The sequence below is a fragment of the Notothenia rossii genome (genome assembly GCF_949606895.1).
Source record: "Notothenia rossii genome assembly, chromosome: 2".
Classification (NCBI taxonomy): Eukaryota; Metazoa; Chordata; class Actinopteri; order Perciformes; family Nototheniidae; genus Notothenia; species Notothenia rossii.
The window spans coordinates 72,480,464-72,492,616 of record NC_136904.1 but is presented as its reverse complement, the minus strand read 5'-3'; the positions used below and the strand labels follow the sequence as shown (position 1 = coordinate 72,492,616).

Below are 12,153 nucleotides of genomic sequence, written 5' to 3'. Positions count from 1 at the left end.
CGTCTGCTTGGGTTTTAAAGACAGTAAAACGGGGCTACAGACTCTAATTCGCTGTCACCCCCCCTAGCTTCTCTGGCGTTCTGTATTCACAAGCCCGAGGAGAGTCAGCCCATATTCTGGAGAGAGAGATTCTCTCACTTCTAGAAAAGAAGGCTATATCTATAATACCCGCCGAGCAGAGTCAGAGCGGCTTTTATTCCAAGTATTTCCTCGGTCCCAAACGGGGAAAATGCTCACTGTCAGCTTTTCTTTTCAATGCGTGATCAAAACGCACCATTAGGCGTGGACGCGCTCGCGCACATTTGGCCTCCGGTCCTCCTGTACGCGTTTCCACCCCTGGCGCTGATACCCCCAACTCTGGCCAGAGTGAGGGAACGGCGACACACAATGATCCTGATAGCTCGGCACTGGCCTGCAATGTACTGGCTGGCGGAGATATATCAGCTGCTGTACGGTCAGCCGTGGCAGCTCCCCCTATGCAGAGACATACTGTCTCAGGCGGGGGGGGACGATCTTTCACCCACACCCGGAGCGCATGGCCCTATGGGCGGTATAATCTGAATGCAGTGGGTCTCCCGCAGAAGGTGATAAACACTATTCAGAGTGCGAGAGCTTCCTCCACTAGGTCTCTTTGCGACTGTAAGTGGAGGGTGTTTGAGGACTGGTGCCTTCGAAAAGGGCACACCTCTTTTCAATGCCCTGTGGGAGTGATTTCATCATTTCTACAGGACCTAATTGATAAACACAGAGCTTTCTCCACGATCAACGTCTACCTGGCTGCTATTGCTGCATGCCATGTGGGTTTTGAGGGTAAGACGGCCGGCCAACATCCTCTGGTCTGCCGTTTTATGAAGGGAGCTCGCAGGCTCTTCCTGTTTCCAGGTCACTGGTGCCCTTATGGGACTTGACAGTGGTTTTAGATGGGCTCACTCGAGCCCCATTTGAACCCCTGGAAGAAGCTGACATGAAGCACCTGTCACTCAAGACAGTGCTGTTACTGGCCCTGGCATCCGCCAAGCGAGTCAGTGACATTCATGCGCTATCTGTACATCCTTCATGCACTCAGTTCGCCCGAGGCTTAACGAGAGTGTTGCTGAAGCCCAACCCTGCCTTTATACCTAAGGTGGTTGGTTCATGTACCCCCATTGACATTGAGGCATTTCCTCCGCCGCTGTGTCCCTCTGGGGAACAGCAGCCAAATTTGCTATGTCCAGTCCGTGCTTTACGCACTTATATGGACAGATCAAAAGAGTTTCGTCATAATGACCAACTCTTTGTGTCCTGGGCTAACCCTCAGAAGGGCAAGCCTGTTACTAAGCAACGGCTCTCTCACTGGATTGTGGAGGCAATTGCTTTGGCTTACACGAGTCAGGGTCTGCAGGCACCTTCGGGTTTGCGTGCTCATTCGACTCGTGGTCTGGCTACATCCTGGGCTTTGTTCAGGGGTGTTTCCATCCAAGACATTTGTGCAGCGGCGAGCTGGTCCTCGCCGCTCACTTTTGTCCGCTTTTACTGATTAGACGTCTCTGCTCCCAGTTTGGCCCATGCAGTGCTGGGCCCCCTGCTGAGTTAGAACTCTAACTGTTAAATTCTGGTTGGGTTTGGTGATTTTCGAGATAAGCTCGTCTGGCAATACGGGAGCTACAATATCCCATAGTGAGACATTGAACGGAGTGTTACGAATGAGAACTATAGGTTACTTACGTAACCCCAGTTCTCAGAGTAACATGAAGTGAGATGTCTCACCAGACGGCCCTCCTTGCTATGGTGAAGCGAGAAGAGGTGCTTATTTTTGAATGATGCATGCGGCGTAGCGCAAGCTACTTATAGGGGGTAGATTCCCTGACGCTGACGTCAAGATCACCAGCCAATCAGGATTGGCTTAATGAGATTGATGCTTCTGTTTGCTCCTCGATGAGGCGCATCCCATAGTGAGACATCTCACTTCATGTTACTCTGAGAACTGGGGTTACGTAAGTAACCTATAGTTTCCACACCGTCTTAGGCAATGAAGTCAAGGACTTTTCAGGCCTCAATTCCCTCAAATGTATGAACCAACACAGCAGGGGATGGGACACATATCAAGGTAATGACATTTTTATTGATTTGCCCGAGGCTCTGCATCGGGCCATATGGATGACCCGCGGATCTTTAACAAACTTGTCTTTGTAAATGTCTTCAGCAAGCCAAAATTCTCCGAATTGGCATTTTACAGGCATAGCTGAGGTTTCACACAGCACTTGCTTTCTCGCTTGCTTCCGCTGTTTAACCTTCATGATTTGACTTCAATCACTCATGTCATGTCCATCACACCTTCGCCAGGAGTTATGTAATTGCAGGACACTCAAGCACACAGAGGAACATAGCTTATTTATTGATATTCGGTAAATATGTATCAAAATAACTGCAGTTTCTCTACTTGATTTTGTCTATATTCAAAATCCCTGAACTTTAAGTATAATTCAACTGAAAACCCCCCAAAAAAAAGATAATCGTTTTATTTAGATTACGTTGTTTTCGTAATCGTTGCAAGCCGTAATCGTAATTGCGATTAAAATATGATTAATTGACTATGTGGTACCCAAAGTTATGATTAAAATCAGAATATGTCCATAAGTATCTGATCAGACATTAAGTCTTGTGTTGGATACTACAAAAGGCCTATTTCAGAACCACTTTTTCTTTACTTTGTAGACCAGCCCTGGGGCCTCATTTATAAAGCCTTGCGTAGGATTGACGTAAGGTTGCTTAATTAGGACAAAGCAAATAAATACGCACCGACACTTTCCGATTCATAAAAGACTGCGTACCGGCACAGGACTTGCGTACGGCACATCCTACGCCGGTTTCCCTTTATAAATCACAATCAACTCGAAATGCGGCGCAGCTTTTGCGGGCTTCACGTAACGCCCATATTTGCCTATAAATAGTCAAAAGAAACGCCCTGTATTAATATTAATTTTTACTGACTGCATGAAGAAGATCGCAGGAAATGACGACAGAACAGAACTAAAAAAGATATCTCACACCATGTCAGATTTTGGTTATTTTGGGAAGGTGGAGATAAATCATATTGTTTGGTGGATGCAGTTTGAACCAGAGTAGCAGCATGGAGGTCGGATCGTCACCAAAATAAATAAATAAGTGGTCCGAAAAAGGTTAATGACAAAAAAGGTACACATAGCCTTCCTCAGACAGTGAGTTTGTACCGGGGACAGGAGACCCCCCCCACCCCCCTTGATGAGAAACTGTAAGAAATGATCGGGGAATCCCTCCGGAGTGGAGTCATGACGACTGGATCTGAATTATGTTTTTGTGTATGGTGGTTTGTGTTCCAGCTTTCGATCAGCAACTATATATCCATAATCCACCAGTTAAAGGAAATACAACTGATGTGTTGTGTTATATTAGCTGTACAATTTACCACATATGGTGTTCTTAGATTCCATACCTCCTGTGTTTTACGAGCGACTTATCAAGTCTTGGCGAACGGCATAAAACATGATTAAACATGATAGTATATAAAACCATGCTTGTACCTACAATCTATGGAAATGAAAAACGGCGTCAGTTTAAAGTAATTCTGTCCTTCTGTTTACCGCATCATTTGTGAGAGTACATTTCTTAACAAGAGAACATAATCGAGGGGTGATCAATAACATTTCCGTATTTATTTATTTCTCCAAGTTATGTTTTTGTGTGCACTGAGGAGTCGCAAACAGGCGTTTGTTAAATCATTTTGGCTTTAATCAATTTGTGAAAATGAATTCTTCATATATGATAAATGAGAGGTAACATTCTATTTATGGTATTATTTTCATATATTTCTCTCCATTCTTGCTTCTGCCAACAGTGTTGCAGTTTCTCATCTCTACCGTTTTTGTGCTTAGTGCGTACCATGGGTCAGAGTTTGCGTGGAGGACCGCACGTTTTCCCGTCAAGTTAGTATTTTATAAATTGCAAACAGTGCGTAGAAACTGGCGTACGTCATCTCTTGTGCGTACGCACCCTTTATAAATGAGGCCCCTGGTATCTTGGTGATTTTTGAAAAATCACTTGAAAAACAGTATGGGGTGACCTGATCGGACGACGGGTCCTGGTTGATCTTCACTGCCGGCAACAGCAAGGCATTGATGTGCACCCTGTTCTTCTTCTATGCTTCTTCCTCCTCTTCTTCGGTCGGAACTCATCAACCTCCTCTGCAGTCCCATCTGGAGCCCTGACGGGGCTCGCACCACAGAGGAAGAAACAGGCTGTAATTCTTTAGTTCAGTGTATTTTGTGCCGATAAACACTGTCAGCGTGAAATGAGTCTTGTTACCTCCTGCAAGGTTTCTGAGGGGTTCTCTGCTCTCCCTCATCGTTAGCAGCCGGAGAAACTCTGCGTAATCTCTGCTGGAGAAAACAAGAACTGTCTAGGTCCAATAATACAGCCACACTCTTTTTTCTTTTTTTTCTAAAACATACTCCACAGCAGTCAAAGAACCTGCAGCAAGTCTTCTGTTGTTGTCCGTCTCCAGCTGTTGTTGTGGAGGCTGGAGCTTCTGAGGAGGCGATGCTGCGGACAAACACTGCCTCAAATTCTACTATAAACTTAGTTTTGTCTGTGGATAAATCCCCTCAAGGGATTGCTATAGAGTTTCAAACCATCTGTATTCTGCTGTGAAGTACAGAGTTGTACTAACACTACCAATAATATAACCTCTGCTCTAGGCCTGCAGTCCCCCTTCATTTCACATAGGTTTTTTGTGCAATTACATATTTTCATTGAGAAGGAACCCTGTGAAATACATTTAGCTTTCAAGGTCTTAATTCAAATATCCAAATAAACAAAACATAGGTCAACAGGAGGCCTTGGGACTTCCTGTGACAGGTAACTGAAGTCAACCAAACGCTCTGTCTGCCATGGTGTCCTCAAAAAGGTCTGCTAACTTCTTGGCAGCAGCGTCTGAAACCCGGCTGATAAACAGAAACAAAGTGGGTTCATCAGACCTTCGTGAAAGAGAAGGTTAAGGGATCATCCACTCCCCATAGTGAATACTGACTTTTTGTTGAACCGTTTAGGTAGCTAAGCAAGCAGAAATTACAAATATTCTCTGGTCCCAGCTTTACTTATTAGCGAATAAGCCCCTTTTTCTCTGGTTTAAATACATGTTCCTTATTTGAGTTTGATACTGTCACACAAAAATACGTTTTCCTGTTGGAACTGTCAGGAAACCCTATTAAGCAACATTTTAATGGCAGTTGAATGTCATTTTAACGTGAGCTGTGGACAACAAACATTAGTGTTCTTCCCTCAGAAAACACAATGAAATACTTTTACAATAATCATCTTTATATTTGGGAGTATAAAAATGTTGGATCCATGATTAAACTGGCAACAGTAAAGAAAATAAAATGTTGCAAGAGGTTATTAGACAGATGCTGCCTCTTGTCCGGATCCTGATCACCTGATCACTCATTTACATAAATATTGGAGAAAAAATAATAAAAACGAAAGCTTTAGTATAGCATGTCGGAAACGTATACGTGCCTTTGTTCTAGAGACGGTTACAGTTAGTCAGTTTTGTGTCTAAGGGCTTACAGTATGTCTCTACAATACTTACATAAAGTTAGTCATACCTTTGTCTTTAGCAGGTCTATGGAAAAAAACTGCAAGTTCTTTAGAAAGCTGCTGCTAAATTGTACTAGTAACAATAGTACAATACATGACTCCAGTTCTCAGAGATTTGCAACGGCTTCCAAACAATTAAATAAAATATAAGTTTTTTACAAAAGAATTCTGAATGGTTTGGGGCCAAAATACATGTCCGATATGCCCCTCTGGTACGAGTCATAGGTCTTCTGTGACCGGCTCACTCATTGTCCCCAGGGTCCGAACAACACATGTGGAAGTTGCTTTCAGTTTTTATGCTCCAAAGATCTGGAATATTTTCAAAAACACCTGAGGTCTGCCCCAACCATATAACATGAGTTCATATAAACCGAGGCTTAAAACGTTTTCTTTACCACTGCTTTTCCCGAGGTCATTTAAAGTTGTTTTATTATTATACTTCTGCATGTCTTAAATCTTTTAAATCTACTGTATCTGCAATGTTTATTTCTTGTTCTCCGTTACACTTGTTTTGTGTGTAATGCTTGCACTTTAAATTTCCTTTTGTCTAAATGTTTCTGTACCTAAAGTTAATAAAAAATAGCCTAATACTGGGTTCCCAACACTATACCTTCAGGCACCCCTACCTGCATGTTTTTTTTAGCTCTCTCTGCTCTTATACACATGAATATCCCTGATAAAACAATACGGGATGTTGATTTACATTACGTGTGTTTAAAACATGCGATGATGTAAGTATTACTTTTGTGGATTCATTTTCCATCGCTTGGCGCCACCGTTGCCTGTTATGGATTCAGTTGATGGAGAATACGTTTAAAACACAGACAGCTGTAAGGATCTACAGTCTGCCTCCTTCTTTTCCCCTTCTGTGTTTGTTTTCATCTGTCTGTCTTCCTGGCTGGGCGTGGCTGACCTAATTCCGATTCCCGCCAACTCACCTCCTCAGCCAACCTGATCTCACCAGAATGCGTGACTCCTCCACGACTCCTTAACACCGCATTGCGTGGTGGAGTTGCCTCAGCTGCTGCTCATCTCTCTGATTACAACTACTCACCTACACCCAGTGGATTTTTTAAATGTACAAAAGTGGTGGGGCACAAAAAACTTAGATGTCTATATACAAGCAGTGTGGTCCATGGCTGGTGAGGCACTGGCACTGACTCTTCAGGCTTACAAATATTATATTTTAACCTAAATCAAAATATAATATTATTTTCAAAAGCTTTTTTTGTCTGATGCTTCGATTAATTTTAAACAGACAGTTCAACAAAAGGATACCCAAAAAATGTAATTTTCTCATTTAAATATTGAATTGTTCTCTCTTAGTAAGATCCCATTTTCAATAAAATGACGGTCTTACCTTGACTTGAAGATGAAGTCCATTTGCCTATCCTTCTGGAGAAAAGTCTCTATTACTTTTTTGTAAAGTCCTCCTTATCTTCTTGTAGTTTCAAAAGTCTATCATAAATCTAATCGATAGATTTATGATTCAAAAATTATAAAAGTAGGGTAGGCATGTGGATATTATCCGGCTGAACAAAACATGCATTTATCTAACAGGTACGTTTCCCACAGATCACTTCCGGGTTTTAGGACGCCTCTCTCGTCTCCTCTTCACACACCATACACTTTTCGCGGCACACGTACTTACAGCCAATCAGCTCTGAATTATGTGAGATGACGTATGGTGGGGATGGCAGCTCAGTGCCCCTATGGTCATTATTTGTTTGCTACACACATTAAATAGGAAAATACTCTGAGCATGCGCAGTGTAGTTTTTACAGTCACCGTTCACTTAGAGAGGGAGGGGCATGATCGAGTTTTGTCCCAAATGGCTCTAAAAAGCTCAATAGGCACACACTAATTAGAAGAACACAGACTAAAACAGCAATGTACAGACGAATCAGATGATTAAACATGATCTTAAAATATATTTTATATATATTTGTATTTATTTTTTGTATTTTGTTGTAATCATTATTTTTAATACTTTCTGCTGACACTAGGTGGGGCTGTGCCCGCTAATGACGAGTCGCCACTGCCTACACCTGCATATATACTCGGTTTCTTCATCCAGTATTCACCAGTTTGTCGTCTAATCACATTGGTAAAACTTGGTCGCTTAGCAAGACCTTTAATATCCAGTGTTCCTGTTTTTCTGACCTTGTGCTCTCTCTGTCCAGTATCCATATACCTGCTCCTCTGCCTGCCGCGTCCAGACACCATCCCCCCAGCTGTGTTCCTCCATGTTTCCACACAAACCTGCCCCATCCTGCTTGCCCTCGTCAGCTCTGGATCCCCGGCTCACCTCGCCTGTGTTCCGCCGTGCTTCTCCGCACACCTGCTCCAGCCTGCTCGCTCTCGCCAACTCTGGATTCCCGGCTTCGGACCTCCGCTCCTCCTCTGAGACACTCCCTGGTCCTGGACTTGTTGGATTATAAATCCCCTCTTCAGTTCGGTCTCAAGCTTGTTTTTGGATATTAAACCCTTTTGGCTTCATAACTTCTGTCTCCTCTCGTAAGTATTCAGTATTGTGGGTTCACTCCTGTAAAGCGCTCGGAGAGCGTAACAGTACGAACTGGTCAATATGAACCCCTCTGACACTGGATCGGATCCCTCCGCTGTTCAGCATGCCCTGTCTCATCAGGGAAACCTTCTGGGTCAATATGAGCAGCTAATCCGAGCTTTAGTTGACAGCAATCAGTGCATGGCACATCACATCACAAATCTTGCAGTCCAGATTTCAACCCTGACGTCTTCTGCTGCAATTCCTGCACCCTCCAATCTCCTTCAGGAATCCACTCCATGTCGGCATTTCCCCATCTCCGACCCAGAGCCTTTCCACGGAGAGGTGGAGAAATGCAGAGGATTTATTTTTCAATGCAACAAGGTATTTCGCCAGCGCCCCTTGTCCTTTTCTTCATATGTGACTAAAATTAACTATGTGTTGAGTTTGTGGGAGCGTCGTGCGAAGCGAACGCAGCGTTCACCTTTTGCTTTGCCAAGTAAACCAAACTTCTTATCCCTGTATGCTCCCTCTGTTTCCAGACAGTCTGGCTTCACCTCGCAACCTCGCGTGCCCACTTTTGCTAAGGATAAGCAATGCAGTTGGGATGAGCTGGACTATCCCCTGAGGAACGCCTTCGACGTTTGAGGTCTGGAGAGTGCCTGTATTGTGGCAAATTGGGGCATATCCTTGCTGGCTGTCCTGTCCGCACAAACGCAGGGTCTCGTCAGTGAATTTTGGGGTCCTGAATGTCCACAACCTACCCCAATTTTAGCCCCAACCTTGCGCCGTTTTCTCATTCCTGCCAGACTTTGTGCTAACACTCAGACCCTGTCCCTCTCTGCCCTCATAGACTCTGGAGCAGAGGACATTTTTGTGGACCTTGAACTTGCCAAGCAGCTGGGTCTCAACTTGGAAACATTACAGGAACCTATGACTGCTTATGCCCTAAATGGTCAAAGCATTTAGAGGGTTACAGAGCCGCCACGCTGAGCTGCTGTGCAGAGGAGTTTATCCACCTTGGAGACATCGCGGTGGGAAAGGAGCGCCGGGCTGCTGTGCAGTGGAGTTTTCTACCCCTGAGACATCGCGGAGAGACCGGTGCGCAGCCACGCCGGGCTGCTGTGGAGATATCGCGGTGAGACCTGGAGCACCTCCACGCCGGATATATCTGGCTTTGGGATCTGAAGGATTCACCGGAGAGACCTGCTGTCTTTCTTCAGCCCTGCATCTCCGGGCCTCCCACCTCCAGTGCCCCGGTCTCGGTGAGTGACGCCACTTCACTTCATAACGGGAAGGGAATATCGTGGATGCTGTGCTGGCCTGAGGAAATGGCCACTATCGTGGCTCTGCTGTGCCTTTTGGCTGTCTTGGACGGTGAGAAGATTTCTAGTCATCCTGAGAAGTCTACTGGATTCATGTCTGTTCTGCCGTCCGCGGTGAGCATCCCCTGCAAAGGATCGGGAGTGCTACACAAACAATTACCGGTTACCTTGTCACAGGCAATCAGTTCGACAAAATATGTTTGTCTTTTCTGTTTGCCTGCGATGATGGTTTTTCAGGACTGCTTCTTAAGCTCTAATCACACTCTCACAGACTTTTCCGGTGATTCTAAAGTAGATGACAATGTATGTGTGTCGTCTAAGAGGAAAAGATGCCTGTTTTTGTTGTTGTTATTGCTATCAGGAAATGTACAACCTAACCCTGGTCCGCCCAGTAGTAGTAGTCAGATCGCTACTCCTGCTGATTTTAAAGCTAGGTCTGGGTTGGGTTTCATCCACTTGAATGTGCGCAGTCTGCTAGGTAAACTAGATTTTGTCCGTATTCGGGCGAGCTCGACTGACGCTGACGTCATTGTTTTATCAGAAACATGGCTAACTAAACCTATTTTGGCCTCGGACATTGCCTTAAATGGATATAATGTGTATTGTACCGACCGGCCTAATAAAGGTGGTGACGTTGCCATTTATGTTAAGAATGAGTTCAGTGTAACCACATTACTTTCAAAATCTATCAGTAAGCAATTCAAATGTTTAGCCTTAAATATAGAAGTGGCAAAGGGGCAACAGTTCATGGTGGTGGGCTGTTACAGACCCCCCTCAGCTGTCAAGGACTCCTTGTCTTCGCTAGCAAATCTTTTATCGCAGCTAGACTACAAGGAGATAGTGCTACTTGGAGATTTTAACTGGGACTGGTTAACTGCAGTGTCAGAGGATTTTAAAAACCTTTGTATCTCTTTGAATGTTACTCAGATTGTTGACAGTCCTACTCGCCCTAACATTAAGTCCCCAAATAAATCCTCCCTAATTGATCTCATTCTAACTAATGTTCCCAACAAATACTCATCTGTGGGAGTATTTGCAAATGATGTGAGTGACCACTGTGCTGTAGCCACAATTAGGGACACTAAGGTTCAAAAGGTTAAACCTCGTATTATTATTAAGAGAGACATAAAACATTTTGTGGAGCAGGGTTTTGTACATGATCTGTTTGGCTGTGATTGGGGAAAAATCGATGTATAAAAAGTGATGTAGAAACTGCATGGTCTTATTTTTATCTTGGTTTTATGGAGATCATTGATAGACATGCACCCCTGCGTATATTTAGAGTAAAGGTACGAGACAATCCTTGGTTTTCTGCTGAGCTGTCCAGTCTCCTTCATGAGAGAAACAAGGCCTGGCAAAGGCTAGGAAATCAGGCTCAGAGGTAGAATGGCTGCATTTTAGGCAGCTAAGGATTAGCTTCACTTCACATGTCAAAAGTGCTAAGTCGAAGTACTATTTGTCAGTTACCACAGAAAACCTAAATAAATAGGAAATGTTGAAAGCCATCAAATTGATATCCACCGGGAGATCCGTAATGAGCTACCTCCTTGCCTTACCACAGCATCTGGCTCTATATCGGACAGGGCCACTATGCTAAATTGCTTTAATGAGCATTTTGTGTCCTGTGGCTCTCTGTTTGATTCTGTGACTAACTCTGCTGCTGTGAACACCCCAATCCGTGACTCTGAACAATGTGGTCTGGAAAGCCCTTTCAGTTTTACTCCTTTTATTGTTAATGTTGTTCATGAAGCATTATCTAAGTTAGATCCTAAGAAACCGGCTGGCCCGGACAATGTAGAGCCTTTCTTTGAAAGATAGCTGCAGATTTTATTGCTCCACCTCTTACTTCTCTTTTTAACCTCTCCTCAGCACAAATGCAATTCCAAAGTATGGAAATCAGCTTTTGTCTTGCCTTTGCTAAAAGGAGGGGAAGCAACTATTTTAAATAACTATAGGCCAATCTCTAAATTATCAGTTCTGGCGAAGGTGCTCGAACGCCTAGTGAGTGAACAAGTAAAGGAGTTTTATGTAAAAATGATTATCCTGTCTAAACATAAGTCAGGCTTCAGAAAGCAACATAGCTCCATCACTGCGACAATGAAAGTGGTGAATGACATTACGAGTATCTTAGACAATAAGCAGAGTTGTGCAGCTCTGTTTATTGATCATCGCATTTTGTAAGCAGAGGCTACTCAGTATTGGCATATCCAGCCATGCAGTGGGGTGGTTTGTGAACTACCTCTCTGAAAGGTCCCAATGTGTTCACTTGATGGGCTGTCTTCTGAGTGGTTGAACATTACTAATGGTGTTCCTCAAGGTTCTGTTTTAGGTCCACTTTTATTCTCTATATATATCAACAGTTTAGGTGAAAATGTGGATGAAGCTACTTTACATTTTATGCGGATGCAATGGACAAGTACTCGAACTGGTTACATGTTAAAATACCTAGGTATCTGGCTTGATGATTGTCTTACTTTTAAACTTCAGGTCATTAATCTGCTTAAAAAGCTGAGGGTTCTTCTTTTTTAGAAACAAGTCCCGTTTCTCATTTGTTACTAACTGTAAAGCACTTACTCATCACTGCACCCTGTATGCCAAGGCTGGTCTGCCTTCACTAACTGTACGGAGGCTCAGTCATTGGTACATGTTCATTTACAAAGCCATGTTGGGTAAACTACCTTTTTATATCTGCTCTCTGATCTCTCGACA

At 43.8% G+C, this 12,153-nt stretch overlaps 1 protein-coding gene across 4 annotated transcripts in view; it reads left to right on the top strand.

The window, feature by feature from the left end:
- Positions 1-10,578, top strand: part of LOC307030125 (uncharacterized protein) — a 28,030-nt gene extending 17,452 nt beyond the window's left edge. For 2 of the 4 annotated variants that reach the window (XR_013805550.1, XR_013805551.1), the window contains one exon: positions 7,797-10,578. Coding sequence is in view for 2 of the 4 variants with exons in the window: in XM_079666363.1 (XP_079522489.1) it covers positions 6,749-6,755; positions 7,620-7,720; positions 7,797-8,054 (366 nt within the window). In the remaining 2 variants the exon portion in view is untranslated. Of the gene's footprint in view, positions 1-6,662; positions 6,756-7,619; positions 7,721-7,796 lie in introns of those variants that run through there. The other 2 variants (XM_079666363.1, XM_079666364.1) reach the window with 2 other exon arrangements.
- The last annotated feature ends 1,575 nt before the right edge of the window (positions 10,579-12,153 follow it).